The sequence below is a fragment of the Myotis myotis genome, unplaced genomic scaffold (assembly GCF_014108235.1).
Source record: "Myotis myotis isolate mMyoMyo1 unplaced genomic scaffold, mMyoMyo1.p scaffold_m19_p_11, whole genome shotgun sequence".
Taxonomy (NCBI): Eukaryota; Metazoa; Chordata; class Mammalia; order Chiroptera; family Vespertilionidae; genus Myotis; species Myotis myotis.
In genome coordinates this window covers 68,046,742-68,065,794 of record NW_023416315.1, presented here as the reverse complement: position 1 = coordinate 68,065,794, position 19,053 = coordinate 68,046,742, and the positions used below count along the sequence as shown (strand labels likewise).

The 19,053-nt window shown below is 39.2% G+C and overlaps 1 protein-coding gene across 19 annotated transcripts in view; it reads right to left on the bottom strand.

Moving 5' to 3' along the window:
* CADPS2 (calcium dependent secretion activator 2) overlaps positions 1–19,053 on the bottom strand; it is a 506,535-nt gene that overhangs the window by 287,083 nt on the left and 200,399 nt on the right. For all 19 annotated transcript variants that reach the window (XM_036328812.1, XM_036328815.1, XM_036328814.1 and 16 more), the window contains exon 6: positions 14,708–14,829. In XM_036328812.1, the coding sequence (XP_036184705.1) occupies positions 14,708–14,829 (122 nt within the window). The remainder of the gene's footprint in view (positions 1–14,707; positions 14,830–19,053) is intronic.

Here is a 19,053-nt window from a genome sequence, read left to right as displayed (position 1 = left end):
GCCTAAATTTAGTTATTATTACAATTACTAGTATGCAAATAATTCCAAATAAAGAGGATAAATGATTATTAATAGTAAATATGAAAAACAAAATAGTTGATTAGATATGTATCTCTTACTGAAATGGATAGTACTATTTTTTTCAATTAGTTTACATATCCACTGGTGTCTATTACTTAATTCTAGATGGAGACAAAGCTCGGCATAGATTTTTTCTTCTTGTTTATATTTCAGCATCAATTTTAATCCAGGTTTTTGTTTTCCCATTTTAAGCTAGAAAAATAAGTAGATGGGACATTATTATAGCAATATCCATCAATTTGCTTAATATCTTCCTATTTAAATGTTCCAAACAATACAGTGATAAGACAAACGTATTTTTTAATCACTTAGCAGTTGAAATTTTAAAGCCTTCATCATCTTTGTTGAAAAGCAAAGAAGTAGAAGCCATTTATTTTACAGAAGGATTTATTACATCATTTGTAAATCACTTTCTTAAAAATAACACAAACATTACAAGTTTTCCTTTGGAATGATGACCTGGAGGTTGCGCCACTCTGAAACACTAGCTACAGGAAGATTCCAGTTGGTGAGAGAGTGCCTTTCTTTTGTAAAGGCAAAGCAGGGAGACTGTGAAAAGGGGGTTAAGAAAGTGAACTTGCATAGAGCAGCCTCTTTACTAGAGAGAAGAGCTTTAGGAAAGAATACTAATGAACTAGAGGAATCATAGTCTATTATGTCTATTTAATCAGCTCTGCTAAAATTACCCTTGTGTCTGTGTATCTCTTCGGAAGCTGCTTTTTTACCCATGTGGACCCCCATTCTCAGTGATCCTGAATTCCAGCCTCAGGTTAGCACACACGAACAAAAGAACACACCCTTTCATGTGAATATACATGTTTTCCTAGGAATTTCCAGAAAAATGGGAGCCTCCTGTGGGAGAATGAGGACTTCACATCCTGCTACTATGGGTAGGTGCTGGTTCAATGGGCATACCGCGAGACCTACCTGCAGACTAATCAGAAACTGAACACCCACTGGTCCTATTACTGTGGCTGGTGCTAGATAGGAACTAGAGGTTTAATGTACAGTCCTTGTCTTCAAGGAGCTTCTACTTGGAGTTATCTGCTGAGGAAATTAAATTCCAGCAGAATGAGGATGTGTGGGTGATGTCAGTAGCTCAGGGGAAGGGGAGGGAGGGCAGCTATAGGATGCATCCTTCTATGAGGGAGCAATGTGACATCAGAAGTTCCAGGCCACGAGGTGCATCATTACGCACCTGACTAGAGAAGTTACATGGGGCATGTGCCTGACAGAAAGTATTTGCTAACCAAGAGAGGGCTACCAAGAGTTTCACATGCAAAGACATTTTGCTCTGCTCCACCTCAGTCCTACCCCAAAGTGTTAGGAAAAATATATGAGTAGAGAACTCCCATTTGACCCAGTGATCCCACTTCTAGGAATATATCACAAGAAACTAGAAACACCAATCAGAAAGGATATATGCACCCTATGTTCATAGCAGCACAATTCACCATAGCTAAGATTTGGAAACTGCCTAAGTGCCCATCAGCAGATGAGTGGATTAAAAAACTGTGGTACATCTACACAATGGAATACTTCGCTGTGGTAAGTAAGAAGGAATTCTTACCATTTACAAGAGCATGGATGGAACTGGAGAGCATTATGCTAAGCAAAATAAACCATTCAGAGAAAGATAAATATCACATGATCTCACTCATTTGTGGACTATAATGAACAACATAAACTGATGAACAAAAACTGATCCAGAGACAGAGAAGCATCGATCAGACCGTCAAACCTCAGAGAGAAGGTAGGGGAGGGTGGGGGAAGGGGGAGAGATCAACTAAAGGATGTGTATGCATGCATATGAGCCCAACCAATGGACACAAATAACAGGGGAGTGAGGGCATGGGGTGGGGGGGCAATGGGGAGATAAGGACACATATCAATACCTTAATCAATAAAATAAATAAATAAATTTTTAAAAAGAATATATGAGTAGGCAAATGAAAGTGAAAACCACAGACTAGAGTACCCTTTCTCTTGCTACAGGTTTCTGAATGAAATGGGAGGAAAAAGTTTTAAATGAGTAAGTCTCAATTTAAACTGAGATGCAAACTTTAACACCTAAACATATTATTTAATACCTGAAAATGACCAGAAAAGCTATGGTTCCTGCCAAGATGTCTTCAAAGAATCCTGGAGTATGGCTGAAATTGGGAGCACCGGATGAAAATTAAGTTATTTGCTACTGGAACTCAGCCCATGCAATAAATCGGTTACATACATCAAATGAATACTGAAAACAACTGCAAAAGGTTGCTCTGAAAAAGTACAGATAAGGGGAAGTTATTTATAAGCTATAAGTATATCATAGAGATGTTGATAATCCCAATTACACAAACTTTCTCGAAAGCTCTCTCACCACTTTTTATCACTATTGCTCTTCAACCAGCGCTTGCAATCTTAATCCATCACATTTTCCCTTTAATTCAGATGCCCTCATTTTGATGATCCCCAGATTACCTTCCCTCAACTGAAAATAAAATTTCAATGAATGCATTTCCGTATTTGGCCAGTTTGTCTCTTTTGACTTTATTTTGTTCTGCACCAGTATCTTCTGGTGAATTTTTTTATATAAGAGTGAGAAATCTCATGCTTTTAAAAATGGAAATGAGAAAAGATAAAACTAAAAGATGCAGCTTTGAGTGTTTTCCCTTTAGTTTCTTAAATACGGGCACCCTTTTTGATAGATTATTTAAATATGCAGTATTATTTTTCTCTAGCCTGCAAGAGTAACTGTCTAATGAATTATACTTCAAAACTAATTCTGACATCACTAAATTAAAACGAAAACTAACATCATTTTCCAATGCATGGTTAGCTTCTCTTGTTTATATGCAGTCTGTATTTATTCTCTAACACTGTTCCAGTAGCTTGTCATTCTGATAAGCTTCCCATTTGTAGTTGCAATACTATTTCAATAATTTGACAGATTGTTACAATCCTGGTTTAGAATTTAATGTTTCCAGAGACAGGTACTGAAGCCTGAATTTCCCATCATTTTCATGAGGCAGACGAATGTTCTTGTCCCAATATCTGTAAATAAGTTTCTGTCATTATGCAACTCCTCAGTTTTTCTTATCGTGCCCTACCTTTCTATTTTATTACTTTGAAGGGGGTGGGAAACAAAGACCCATTAACCTTCAAATGTTTTTAATAAAATAGCACCATGGTACGAAAGATACAGAGGATGTGGGGCGGGGGGGGGGGGGGGGGGCGAGCATTGCTTTCCATATTTTTTTTGTGCTAAAAACATTTAACATGAGATCTACCCTCTTAATAAACTTTTAAATATACAATATAGTACAGTACTGTTAACTGTAGACACAGTTTTTACAGATCTTTAGAATTTATTCATCTTGCACAACTGAAACTTTATACCTGTTGATTAGCAACTACCCATTTCCCTCTCTCCCCAAGCCCTGGTTTATTTTTAATAACAAATATCCTTGGTTTTACTTCATCAGTACCAAGATCTATGATGGCCCTCCATAGGGCAGGATCAGCTCTTGTGTTCTGAGGCACTCAAAGGATGCTCATCATCTGTAGGGAAAAGGTTTTAAAGATCAGTACATATCAGGAGTCCTGTGACTACAGCATGACTATAACGAGCGGCCCCTCTGCCTCCAGCTTGTCATTCTTGTTGCTATCCTTCCGCTTCCTTTTAGGTGGTATCATTAAGGGCATAGGCTAAAACAGAAACACTGACATGTCTGGGAATGGCTAAAAAGCTATAAAAGTGTAGCAACAACACTTCGGTGCCTCATTCATAGAGAACAGAATCTTTCACAGTTAACTGAGAAACTAAAACAATGAGTTAAAAATCCATAGAGTTTGTTCCATAAGTAAAAAAATACAGTTTATCTATATTCCCTTCCCTATATTAAAAAACTAAAAACACAACTTAAACAGATAACCTCACTATCATTCTTTACAAATAAAGCTTGTCTATAGCCACCACCTTTATTGGACCCCAGTTTCTCTATTCAAAGCTATGTACTAATGCCGTATGCTGTGTCCACCTAATTGCTGGCAGGAAATCTGAGCTACAGGAATGAAATAGGCAATGCCTAGAAATCTTGATTAAGTTTATTGGAAATATGAACTAAATAAGATACTTTAATTAGTATCAGACAGAAGGATGGATTGATCTCCAACAAAGCACAAACAGTTAAAGCAATAATATTTGGAAAACGTGTCCAAGGCATAATTCGCCATGATGATGGAGGAGATAAATCTCTTTCCTGTTGTGTAAGATGAGAACAAGATAAATGTAACCACACCGTTGAAAACTTCAGTTGGTCAGCACTCGGGAGATACATTTGTGAGGTAATCTGCCCCAGGATTTGATGATAAATACAAATCTTTTCATTCATTTAAAAAGTTAACTGAGTGTTCATGAGGAAACGCAGATAAGGTATTTTAGCCAAATTTCCTTGTAGTAAGAATAATAAAGAGTATTGGAGGCTAATATTTTCTCTCTAACTTCCAAGTATTTTTTAATTTATTTAAATTGTCCTTCAGAATGTCCTTATAAGTACATTACAAGTATATTCAAAATTAAATGAGAACCATCCTATAAAAAGTTTTACTAGCCCTGAATGGTTTGGCTCAGTAGAAAGAGCGTCAGCCTGTGGACTGAAGGGTTCCAGGTTCGATTCCAGTCAAGGGCATGTACCTTGGTTGCGGGCACATCCCCAGTGGGGGGTGTGCGGGAGGCAGCTGATTGATGTTTCTAACTCTCTATCCCTCTCCCTTCCTCTCTGTAAAAAATCAATAAAATATATTTTTAAAAAACACACTTTTACTATTTGTGAAAAAAATTAGTGTTAAAATAATATAACAATTTCTTATAAAAGTTACTTCATTTGATTGATCAAATATTATCAATTAAATAAAAGATTTTTTAGAAATTGTACTAAGTTAAAAAAGCCAAATACAAAATACTTACACGATTTCATTTACATAAAACGTCCAGGAAAAATAAAATTACAGAGTGCGAAAGCACGAGTGTTCCCCGGAACCGGGAGGGGGAGTAAGAACAGACACAGAGGGGCGTGAGGGAGCTGCTGAAGTGATATGTTTCACAACTGAACTGTAACGATAGAGGCACATGTACTAAAACTCACCGGAACTGCAACTGAAGAATTTTATGCTACATCAATTGTATCTCAATAAAACTTTCCAAACAGATTCTGTAGAAAATACCATGACATTGAGACTCTTAGGGCATGTGTTTGTGGCCCTCTCCCCCCAATTCATATGTTAAGTCTCTAGTCCAGTGATGGCGAACCTTTTGAGCTCGGTGTGTCAGCATTTTGAAAAACCCTAACTTAACTCTGGTGCCATATCACATATAGAAATTTTTTGATATTTGCAACCATAGTAAAACCAAGATTTATATTTTTTATATTTATTTTATATATTTAAAATGCCATTTAACAAAGAAAAATCAACCAAAAAAATGAGTTCACGTATCACCTCTGACACACGTGTCATAGGTTCACCATCACTGCTCTAGTCCTCAGTGTGATGCTATTTGAAGTAATTAAGTTTGGATGAAGTCATGGGTGTAAAGCCCCCATGGTGGAATTGGTGTCCTGGTAAGGAATGAAAAGACAGCTCTGTTTCTACACACTGTGAGGACACAGTAAGAAGGCAGCCGCCTGAAAATCCGGGAGAGCGCCCACATCAAGAACCTGAAGATGCACCCAGCCAGTGTGACTCAGTAGTTGAGTGTCGGCATATGAACCAGGAGGTCAAGGTTCAAATCCTGGTCAGGGCACTTGCCTGGGTTGAGGACTTGATCCCCAGTGTGAGGCGTGCAAGAGGCAGTAATCAATGAGTCTTTCTCATCGTTGGTGTTTCTATCTCTCTCTCCCTCTCCCTCTGAAATCAATAAAAATAATTTTTTAAATGTATTTAAAAAAAAGAAACTAAAGATGCTGGACCCTGATCTCAGACCTCCAGCCTCCAGAACTATAAGAAATAAACATGCGTTGTTTAATCAATACAGTCTATGCCATTTTTATTGTAGCAGCCAGAACTGAGAAGTGAGCTGCTGCTGTAACAAACACCTAAAACTGTGGAAGTGGCTTTGGAACTGGGTTGGGCATAGGCTGGAAGCATTTTGAGGTGCTTGCAAAAAAAAAAAAAAAAAAAAAAGCCAATATTGCAATAAAGAGACTTTCAAAGACAATTCTGGTGAAGGCTGAGGCAGGAAAAAAAAAGCTCTAGAGAAACTTCCCATCTTCTTAGAGAAAACGTACATAATCATGTATAGAACGTTGGCAGAAATGTGAACAGTAAAAGTCATTTTGATGAGGTCTCTCTCAGGCAGAAAGGAGAAATGTGTTATTGAAAATGGGAAGAAAAGCGATTCTTGGTATCAACTGGTAAAAATCCTGGCTGAATTGTATTTGTGTTCTAGTGTTTTGTGAAAGGCTGCACTTGCCAGCATGAAGCTGGAGATTTAGCTGAGGAAATTCCTCAGTTAAATGTTGAAGGAGTGGCTTGATTCTGCCTGCGCGCTGAGAGTAAAACGCAAGAAGAGAGAGATGATTAAAGACAGAACTCTTAAGCAAAAGAACTCAGATTATAAAGATTTTGAAGTTTCTCAGCCTGTCCACATTACAAAAAAACTAGAAAGTGTGTTCCGAAGAGAACAGTTAGGGTGTGGCAAACCAACCTTTTGCTGAGAAGATTAGTATGAGTATGAACCACAGACCAAATCAACCATGCCAGTGGGAAGTGAAGAAAATAGAGACAAGAAGAAATGAGAGAAGACTGTCACACTTCTTGGAATCTACAAGACTGCACCACAGATTCAGTGTGAACACAATTATTCAAGACAGGCAAAGAATGACCCTGAGAGTGACCCGGACGCCATCGAAGCCGCACTCCCAGCACAGGCCCACAGTCCGCGGGGCTAGAGCTATCTCCACCTTGGCTTCAAAGGAAAGGAGCTCTGCCCAACAAAGTCACGTGTTTGGGGATAACACCTCGGCTCCAACAAGCCAGGTGGCAGCTACTCAGAGCTGCAGGGGCACGACTCTCACCTGGCAAAGCTACCAGGGCACAGCCACCCTCCCAACAGAGTCATGTAAGTGGGGAAAAAGCTCTTGGTTATGTGAATCCTCCCACAACCACGTAGAAATTACAACTAAATTACAGAAAAAGCATCACCCGGAACTGCCTGAAATCTAGCTGAATGGAAATCCTACAACTAAGGATATAAAAAAGAAGCCACTTCGAGACAGGAAGGAAGGCCGGAGATGCAGAACCGGCTGGTCCCACACCCACATGTGGTAGATAAAAATAGGAAGGGATGTCCAGGCTGCAGAAGTCCCACATGAGAAGCGAGGCATCCCAGGCCCACACCAGGCCTCCCTGCCAGGGTTCCAGTGCCAGGAAGAGAAGTTCCCATAATTTTTGGCCATGAAAACCAGGAGGGGGGCGAGAAGGGGGGAGGATGCACCTGGAGTACTCAGTTCAGGTGAATGGGGAGGCTATGGCACTGGACCCTACAGGAAATCTACTACCTTAGACCACTCAACCAAGCCTGGGAGACATAGCAGCTCTACCGAATACATAAAAACAAACACAGAGAGGCTTCCAAAATCAGGAGACAAAGAAAAATGTCAAAAATGAAAGAACAGAATTAAACTCCAGAAAGAACTGAACAAAATGGAGACAAGCAATCTACCAGATGCAGAGTTCAGAACACTGGTTATAAGGATGCTCAATTAACTTAGGGGAATAGAAGATAAACTCAGTGAGAACTTTAACAGCATAACAAAGGACATGGAAACCATAAAAAAAGAACTAGTCAGAAATGAAGGATACACTAACTGCAATGAAGAATAAACTACAGGGAATCAACGGTAGAGAAGATGAAGCTGAGATTCAAATCAGCGATTTGGAATATAAAGAAGCAAAAAACATCCAATGATGAGAACAGCAAAAAAATACGAGGCTAGTGTAAGAAGCCTCTGGGACAACTTCAAGCCTATCAACATTTGCATCATGGGGACGCCAGAAGGAGAAGAAAGAGAGCAAGAAAATGGAAAACCTATTTGAAAAAAGAATGACAGAAAACTTCCGTCACCTGGTGAAGGAAATAGCCATATAAATCCAGGAAGCACAGAGTCCCAAACAAGATGAACCCAAAGAGGCCCACACCAAGACACAGTATAATTAAAATGCAAAAGGTTAAAGACCTACAAGGGAGTGCCCATATGAATGTCAGCTGATTTCTCAACAGAAACTTTGAAGGCCAGAAAGGAGTGGCAAAAATTATTCAGAGTGATGAAAAGCAAGGACCTATGACCAAGATTACTCTACCCAGCAAAGCTATCATTTAGAATCAAAGGACAAGTAAAGAGCTTTCCAGACAAGAAAAAGCTAAAGCAGTTCATCACCACAAACCAGAATTATACAAAATGTTGAAGGGTCTTCTAAAAAAGAAGGAAAAAAAGGATAAAAAAATGTAAATAATCAAATGGCAATAAATACGTATCTACCAAAACTTGAATAAAAACAAAACAAAACAAAACAAAAAACAAACGAACAAGCAGAAGAGAAACACACTCATAGGTAAAGAAAACCTTTTCAGTTTCTAGATGGAAGGGTAGTTGGAGGGATGGATGAAAAAAGTAAAGGGATTAAGAAATACAAACTGGTAGTTACAGAATAGTCATGAGGATGTAAACATAGGAAACATGGTCAATAATATTCTAATAACTATGTATGGTGTCAGATGGGTCCGAGATTTATTGGGATGATCATTTAGCAAGTTATATAATGTCTAACCACTGGGCTGTACCTCTGAAACTAATATAATATTATATGTCAACTATAATTGAAAAATATAAAATGAATTTTTTAAAAAGAGGCTTATGCTTGAACCAAAATAACTGTTAAAAAGGAGAACATAGTTGGTAGATGCAGAGTCCTGATTTACAACTGGTAATCAAGATAATGTGATACAAGAATAAAGATATATATGTATCAATGGAATATAATTGAGAGTGCAGAAATAAACATGTGTATCTATGATTTCAAAAGGATATCAAGAAAATTTAACGGGGAAGGAGTAGCTTCTTTAATAAATGGTGTTGGGATAACTGATTGTCACACACAAAAGGGGGAAGGTGGACCCTTAGATCAGATCATATACAAAAATTAACTTAGAATAGATCAATGACCTAAATGTAAGGGATAAAACTATGTAAGTCTTTGGAGAAAACATAGGGATAAATCTTTGTGACATTGGATTTGGCACTGGATTTTTAGATATGATACAAAGCATAAGCAACACAGAAAAAATAAATAAATTGGACTTAATCAAAATTTTAAAACTTTATGCTTCAGAAGACAATATATTAAGAAGATAAAAGATCCTCTGAATAAAATAAAACACTTGAAAATAATATATGTGATAAGGGTCAAGTATCTAGAACAGCAAGTTTCAACCTTTTTCATCTTGTGGCACACATAAGCTAATTACTAAAATTATGCAGCACACCAAAAATAAGTATAATTTTGATTAATTTACAAAATAAATAATAATTACCTACTCTTTTGCTCCAAAGTTACTTCTAAAATTTTTTTTATTGATTGAGTTTACAGAGAGGAACGAGAGAGAGAGAGAGAGATCAATTTGTGTTCTGCTTACTAACGCATTCATTGGTTGATTCTTGTATACGTCCTGATTGTGCATTGAACCCACAACCTTGGTGTATTATGACAATGCTCTAACCAACTGAGCTACATGGCCAGGGCCAAAGTGACTTTTAAAAAATGTACGTAAGGAATTCTAGTACCAAGAATTAACGATATCAGGTGCAATCTTATTATGCTACATAACCAATAAGATGTGACTCTATTATTATGACCTTTTTTTTCCCCCTTTCTTTTTGTTGTTGTCAATTTTTCCTTTGACAATCTAAGGGAAAAGAGGTTAGTGCCCCTGACTAAATAGTCAGGCATTGTATGTTTTAAAAATTCTTGTGGCACTCCAGTTGAAAATTGCTGATCTAGAGTTATATAAATAGCTCTTATAATTAACAACCAAAAGATAACTCAATTTAAAAATGGGAAAAACACTTGAATAGATATATCTCTAAAGAAGATATACAAATGGCTAATACAATATGTGGAAATATGTTCAACATCATTAGTCATTATGGAAATGCAAATCAAAGCCACAACAAGATACCACTTCACGCTTACTAGGATGAAGATTATATCTGAATCATCTATATATCTAATCTATATCTAATCTCCATATGTCCATCTCTATAGCTATCTATCTATACATCCTATCTAATAATAGACAAACATGGTAATTGACCATAATCTTCGCTACGCCTCCCATTGGCTAATCAGCACGATATACAAATTAACCGCCAACAAATATGGCGGCTAATTTGCATACTGCAGGCAGGGTGGGTTAGCGCCATCCCGCCTGCCCCGCCGCTGTCCGGGCCTGCTATTTGCCACCCGGGGCGGCAGGGCGAGACAGGGCCATCCCGCCTGCCTTGCTGCCATCCGGGCCTGCTATCTGCAACCTGGGCAGCAGCGATCGGCCAGCCTGCCTGGGCATCCCATGTGCAACCAGAACCAGGGCGGCGGGGTGGGACAGCGTGGCTCCTCTGTCACCCCAGCTTCCTCATCACAGCTCCCTTGGGGGCCTAAGCCTTTAATCGGACATCCCCCGAGGGCTCCCTGGCTGCCAGAAGGATGTCTGACTGCAGCTTAGGCCTGATCCCCCGGGGAGTGGGCCTAAGTCGACAGGTGGACATACCCCAAGGGGTCCTGGACTGCAAATGGGCACAGGCGGGCTGAGGGACGCCCCCCCCCCAAGTGCACAAATTTTTGTGCACCGGGCCTCTAGTATATATATATTTTAAATTTATCTTTGTTGAAACTTATACAGTTGCACCCTTTTTTCCCCACTGACCTCTTTTAGCCCTCCCCTGACCAGGCCTTCACCACACTATTGTCTGTGTCCATGGGTTATGCATATATGCATACAAATTCTTTGGTTAATCTCTTCCCACCCACCCACCCCCACCTTCCCTCTGAGATTTATTAGTATGTTCCATGTTTTCATGTCTCTGCATCTATTTTGTTGATCAGTTATTTTGTTCTTTAGATTCCACATATGAGTGAGATCTTGTGACACTTGTCTTTCTCTGAATGGCTTATTTCACTTAGCATAATACTCTCCAGGTCCCTCCATGCTGTTTCAAAGGGTAAGAGATCCTTCTTTTAAACAGCTGCATCGTATTCCATGATGTAAATGTACCACAACTTTTTTATCCACTCGTCTACTGATGGGCACTTGGGCTAGCTATCTGTATTTTTTAATTTAAATAACGAACACTGTTGAGAATGTGAAGAAATTTGACTCTCATAACCCTGGTGGGAAAATAAGGTGTAGTCATTAGGAAAAGCATTTTGGTGGATACTTTAAAAAATAAGAAACTAGAAACACCAATCAGGAATATATGCACCCCTATGTTCATAGCAGCACAATTTACCATAGCTAAGATTTGGAAACAGCCTAAGTGAAATGAGCCAGTCAGAGAAAGATAAATATCACACGATCTCACTCATTTTTGGAATATAATGAACAACATAAACTGATTAAAAAAAACAACAACAAAAAACAGATCAAGAGACAGAGAAGCATGGATCAGACCGTCAACCCTCAGAGGGAAGGCAGTGGAGGTAAGGGGAGAGATCAACCAAAGGACTTGTATGCATGCATATAAGCCTAACCAACGGACACAAACACCAGGGGGTGAGGGCATGAGTGTGGGGGATGGGCCAATGGGGGGATAAAAACACATATGTAATATCTCAATCAATAAAAAATAATAAAGAAAACCTCTAAAATAAATAAATAAATAAACGTAGAATTATATATGATTCAGCAATTCTACTGCTCGCTTTACACTGAAAAGAATTAAAAACAAGTACTAAAACAGATATTTGTACACTCAGTTTAATTTGCAGCATTATTCACAGTAGTCAAAAGGTGGAAACTATCCAAGTATCATTAGCCTAGATCAGAGATTTTCAGCAGGTGTGCGGAAAGAATTTTTAAACCATGCAATGCCTGACTGGTCAGGGGCACTGACCTCTTTTCCCTTAGACTGTCAAAGTAAAAAAATGACAACAGCCAGATACAATAGCCATCTGGTGTAAATGAATCAAAATTATCCCTATTTTTTGTCAGATTGGCAAAAAATATATGTTTTGGTGTGCTGTGCAATTTTAGTAATCAGTTTATGTGTGCCATGAGATGAAAAAGGTTGAAAATTGCTGGCCTAGATGCATGGATCAACAAAATGTGGTGTATAGATATAATGCAATATTATTCAGCCATGAAAAGAAATGAACTCCTGATCCATATTCTACCAGATGGATACATCTTGGAAACATTATACTAAGTGAAAGAGGCCAATCACAAAAAGACCACGTATCATATGACTCTGTTTATGTGAAAATGTCCAGAATAGGCAAATCTATAGAAACAGAAAGTCAATTAATAGTTGCTTAGGGCTGAGGTGACTTGAGGTTGAAAAGTAAAGGGTACAGAGTTTCTTTCTAAGGTGGCAAAGATGTTTCAAAATGGACTGTGGTTGCACTGCTCTGTGAATAGCTAATATACATTGCAATACTAAAATAGCCGACCTTTAAAACAAACATACCCCAAACCTCTCCCTGACTCCATATGTACTTTCTCACAGCCTCCTCCCGGGAGGTGTTTGCCTTTTAACGAATTGTTGATCCCCATTCATTTCACTTCACTGTCACACTGTAAATCAACTCTATCTGGCGCAGGAGTCAACACCACACTGTTAAATATTTACTATGGATAACCATTAAAAGTAAGTTCAAGCAGTTGAATTAACAAATTCTGAATGTGTGCCAACAGGCACTAGGCTATAGAAGCAAATAGGACAAGACTCCCTTTTCTCAAACGAAAACAACAATGCAAAATAAACAGCCAGGACACACACATTTGTGTAAACATTTAAAAGTGATGAGCCAGAAAATACCTGCTTCCTGTTGGATGAACCAAAGGGAAGGGCTGTTCTCAGGAAGTGGTGTGTAAGTTAAGATTCTCGCTACCAAGGATCCAGCCAGAAAAGATAAAAGGAAAGATGACTCCAGGTAGAGGGAAAAGCAGGCGCAATGATGAAAATAGGTGGACACTTCTGAGGAACTGCATAGAGTCCAGGGTGGCTGAGTAATAGTGGACCAGGGAAGAAAGGGACAAGGTGAGGTCCCAGAGCTAATGAGACTGGTCAGGGACAGACTTGCAGGGGTGTGTAAGGCCAGGTGAGAAGTTCCAACTTCCTTCTGCTCAATCCCTTAAGATTCTGTGCACATCTCCCTGTTACACTTAACCCTCTGTATCCACCCCTTAGCCTGTGCCTGTCCTAAAGAAAATGAGTTTCTTGTTCACCTTCCTCTTGGGGGTATAACCAGTGTCTACCCAGAACCTCAACAGAATGAACAGGCCACATATATTGATTCTGTAAGAAGGTTAAAATCCTAAATCCTGCAAGAAAATTTGAATAAAGTTTAAGTGGAAGAAAGAGAAATTATTTCTAAAGTTAGTTAGTGTACAAATGAAGGCCACGCAAGTTTCATTTGAATTCCTCAGGCCAGTCTCGCTATTTCTACCAGAAACTGAAGTTTCCCATATTGAAATCAACTAAACTGAACATCTTCCAAACTTAATTAAACTCATCCCCAGAATTTGAAACATAAAACAGCCAGCAAAGAACAGCTTTTCCTCTGATAACTGCACAATAGTTACTAACAGGTTCTCTAACTCAAGCCTACCCCTAAAGCATTCCAAATCCTTGTGCACAATCGTGGTAGCTCCCTCGACTTCACCACAGAGCTCTTATATACAGAAATAGAAGTGCTATCCTATATAATAAAGGCTAATATGCAATCGACTGAACGGCAGAATGAGTGGTCGCTATGATGTACACTGACCACCAGGGGGCAGACACTCAATGCAGGAGCTGCCCCCTGGTGGTCGGTGTGCTCCCACAGGCAGCCAGAAGCCCTGAGCTGGGCTCACAGCTGGTGAGCACAGCAGCGGTGGCAGGAGCCTCTCCTGCCTCCATGGCAGCACTAAGGATGTCCGAATGCCCACAGGGAGCGGGCCTACGCCATCATTCGGACATCCCCCAAGGGTTCCTGGACTGTGAGATGGTGCCCCTCCCCCCGAGGGCATGAATTTCGTGCATCTGGCCTCTAGTTGGATTATAATTCTGATAACTGAAACAGGATGAAGTACTCTCTTTGAAATAACATATAATGACAGCACATGCTATATAAATGACTTTTATTGCTACTATACCTTCACATTTGCATGTTGGATTTTCTGTTTGTACTATAGGGGATTCTGCTACAGTTCTAATTGTAACATCATTATCCAGAAAGGCACACACTGACTCTAATATAGTTGACACAAAGCTAGCCAAGTAAACCTTTCAGAGTGTCAAACCATACAACTGTGCAAATACCGGTAAAAGCCTGTTCCTTTGGTAGGAAAAGAAAAACACATGGTTTTTAGCTGGCTTACTGTGGCCTTGAGGCTTCCGCCTGGTCTGTCTGCAGTTTCTCTCCTCCTTCTACTTCCATTGTGCAGTAAACAATTCGATTGGGAGCGACTGACTTCAAACCTTGCACTTCCATTATGACAATCTAAGGGTAAGAAAAATGTTAAATGATATGTCAAGTTGACAGTGTTTAGCTATTGAGACCGCGGCATAAACAACTAGATAGACCAATTGAAAAAATTTTCTCGTAACATAAATGGAATTTTGTCTTCCCAAGAATCCCTCTACTTACTATCCCTCTATTCATGTCAGGGATGGTAAAAAATCATTCTGAGCATCTGGAGAGGTATTGCCTGACAACAATTAAAGTAATAAGGTTAAGTCTCTAAATATAACTCCCAGTGAATCAAGTGAGATTTAAACTCAGATCCTTAAACAATTACAGCAACTCTTTATACAGTAAAACAAAATTACAAATGAAAAGTCAGTGCATTTGATAAAAGGAGTACACACTGAGTTCCACAGAAAGTGTTATAATGTGTATTGCTGGCAGACACTGTCACCATCAGACCAATTCACTGATGTCAATGTGACAGCATCAGAAATTTTCTATTCTCACTCACTTCAGATGACATTATGAAAGAATTTTCTAAAGAAAATTAAACTCTTTAATTTTAACTATTATACAAAGTATTTACCAAAGAATTTTCTTTATGGCCATTTTATAACATTATCAAAATAATGAAAAATATAACACCACTAAACATCTTAATACTAACTTGCAAAGGAAAAGGTAGTTTCCAGCGATGAAAGGCATACACTAGTTTAATGCAGTCCACTGGGAAAGGGTGCAGACACAGATACTACATTATGGAGCTATAATTCCTGAGGGAAAGGGAAACTATGTTTCAAGTATGTTTTCTATCCTATATAATAAAGAGGTGATATGCAAATTGACAGTCACACCCGTGCACAAGATGGCCTGCAGGAGAGGGAGGGCAGTTGGGGGTGACCGGGCAGGCAAGGGAGGGCAGTTGGGAGCGATCAGGCCAGCAGGGGAGCAGTTAGGCGTCAATCAGGCTGGCAGGGGAGTGGTTAGGGGGTGGCCAGGAAGGCAGGCAGGCAAGCGGTTGGGAGAGGGATGTCTGACTGCCGGTTTAGGCCTGATCCCTGTGGGCCTAAACCAGCAGTCGGACATACCCCGAGGGGTCCCAGATTAGAGAGGGTGCAGGGTGGGCTGAGAGACACACACCCCCCCCCGCCCCAGTGCACAAATTTCGTGCACCAGGCCTGTAGTACTTTTATAAAAGGCTGCCAATCTTAGAAGATTCTTGCTGGATGTACACACAAAATACGATTACTTGCCACAGTTTTTTCCCATCAAACTTGAATAATGAAATTCCCTAAATTCCCAAATTTTAATTTATAAAATATACTCAATGGCATTTCCATATATGCGCATTCATTTCCGTACTGATCTCATGCTATATTTGCATATGCAAGATTAATAGCATTAATGCTATACAGCAACCAAAATCTTCACCAAAACACCCTCTATATCACTTATTTGACCACTCAATACATGATTAAAGTCATAATACTTTTCACAGAATTGTGATATGAACCTTAAGACCAAGCTCTCAAAGAAACAAACCATCTTAAAATAACTGTTTTTCCTTTCAGCTCTGCTGTAACAGAAGTGTTATGTTTATAAATACAAATGCATATTGCTGTGTTTTTTCATAAAAATATATGGAAAACCGATCACGAAAAAATAAAGATCAAATTCAGGACCACTTTCCTCCCTCAACCAAGCCTTTTCTCATTTTTTTCACAGTGAAATGCAGAGCAACTGTGAATAAAAAATAAGGACTTAACTAAAAACTGACTAAGAGAATTAATGGAGAACAGCCATTATCTGTCACAGCTGCTCTAATACTCAAGGAAGTTGGGGTAAAATACTAAATCCTGTTTAAGAAAAATAAAACAAAAAATTATGTATTTTTAATAATCAAATTTACTATGTTAGTAATACTGAAACTCATTAGAACGGAAATAAAATAACCAGAAGCTGAGGCAAATGAAATTTATAACCGTATCAATTAATTTACCACCATGACTCTAAAGACTTCTTAATTCAATGATAAAAATTTTGGAGGGTCACTTAAAATGTATGAAATAGGAGAATTGTATCTCACAAGAGAAATCTAGAAATCCTGACGGCCTTGGTTCATAGTGGGGCACGGGACTGCTTGCACTGCATCTCTCTGTGATGCGTTTAACAGCCAAAGTGCGAGAGAGAAGGAAGGAAGCATCTGCTTGACACTATTTCTGTCACCTCTGTTACAATTTGCTGTAAACAGGCTCTCCTAAAACATCCAACTTATGAAACCGCATTCCGCCCCTCAGAACAATACACCCATCTGTGCAAGGGGGTGTTTTATCCTGCAGAATTGCCACTTCCAAAAGATGTCACTTCTGTTATGAATCCATACACATAAATAAAACAATTCTACAGACAGAACTGCCAAAAGGATGAGAAAGAAAGAAAAAAGCCACACACAGCCAGTTTGAATCATTAATGATACAGAAGACAGCCAAGAATTAATTCTATGGACCATTAAATTAACCTAATTTAGGTAACTGTCTCAAAGCAACTCCCAGGAAAACGTGATAATGGAACTATAGAAAATAAAACTGTTCTGTTTCATCTTCTCTTCCCTGATCTCTCTGTGACCGACATAATAAGGATGAAACAGACCACGTTATCCTAGAGGCAAAAGGGAGGGAGGCATATACAAAACATGAAACTAGAAAACACTTCTGAGGAACATGTTGCCAAAGTGTTATGGGGCACTCAGACATGGGTAGGTTGTGAGGAAATGAAGTGGGCAGTATGGTGAACGGGGGATATGTACCTCCAGATACAGAAGAAGTCAGGTCTGCCAGCCTAATCTAATGAAAACACGCTGTGTGAACATCCACTATGTCCATGCCATGTCCCACTTCCCCTTATAACATAACTTCAGAGATGAACGTTTGCTTTCCTGGCTTTACTTGAATATGTAATTTTGATATACCATTCTATGGCTTCCGGTTTTGTGGGTTAGCTTATCTCTTGCTTTATTATTCTCTCTGAAGGCTTCATGGATGAAGAGACCTACAGTACCCTTGTATGGCTAACTGATGCTTTTTGGTGCCACCAAAATCCCTAATTAAATAAATATTCATCAAGTCCAGTGAGTGTCGTAGGCTCTTGCTATATGCTTCAACAAACCAAAAGGAAAAACCACCAAAAATATCTTACCTTCCTGCAACTTACATTCTAAGTAGAAAAAGTCAGGGAATGAAAACACATAACAAATGTCTAAATATGTCAGGTGATAAGAGCTGTGGGAAAGATTAAGCTAGGTAAAGGAACAAGGTGTGGTGGGAGGAGGGAGGAGTGGGCAGCAATTGAAAAATAAAATTGGAAAAGTTTTTCAAATCTGCACGTGTTCCTTAGACTCAGACTTCAGTTCTTAACAAGACGCCTTTCTCCGCTGGACCAACTCCGAGCCTGGGTGATGTGTGAGGCCCTTAACCTGGATGAACCGCTTGCCTTTCAGAGTTTCTTGGGCTAAATCTGGGGTCTGAGGAGGAGGCTGGGAGAATGAGCTGGGATAATTACTCAGGTGAGCTAGGCCTGGGTCACAGGGGGTCCTACAGGTAAGTCCTGTGTAATCTGCTCTTCGTGTGGTTTCCATTTATTACGAGACATGTGACTTCTACTTAAAATACTGCGGGCACCAGGGAATAGGTCTGTATTGTGCTCTCGTAGGAAATTATCTGCCTCCTATGGACAGAGCAATAAAGAATATCAAAATAATTTTATAGCCCTAGCTGGTTTGGCTCAGTGCATAGTGTGTTGGCCTGTGGACTGAAAGGTTCCGGGTTCGATTCCGGTCAAAGACACATGCCTGGATTTCAGGCTCATCCCCAGTGAGAGCATGCAGGAGGCAGCCGATCAATGATTCTCTCTCAACATTGATGTTTCTATCTCTCTCTCCCTCTCCTTTCCTCTCTGAAATCAATAAAAATATATTAAAAATAATAATAGTTTTACAAATATGCAAGCTTTTTATACCGTGCAGAATTGTTTTAACTTGTATTCCCTAAGGCTATTTTGTTGTTGACTGAACAGACCCATTTAACATAATGGCAGTAAAGTTCAGAATAATAATTCTTAGTTTCACTTAAGCACCAATTCACAGCATCTGAGATTTTTAAACAGAGAAAATGTTTTGAACTGTTTTCAGTTCTAAGTGCTTATAGAAGTAATGGTATATTTAGCCATTACAAAAAATAATTTTCTTCACACGTTATTTTT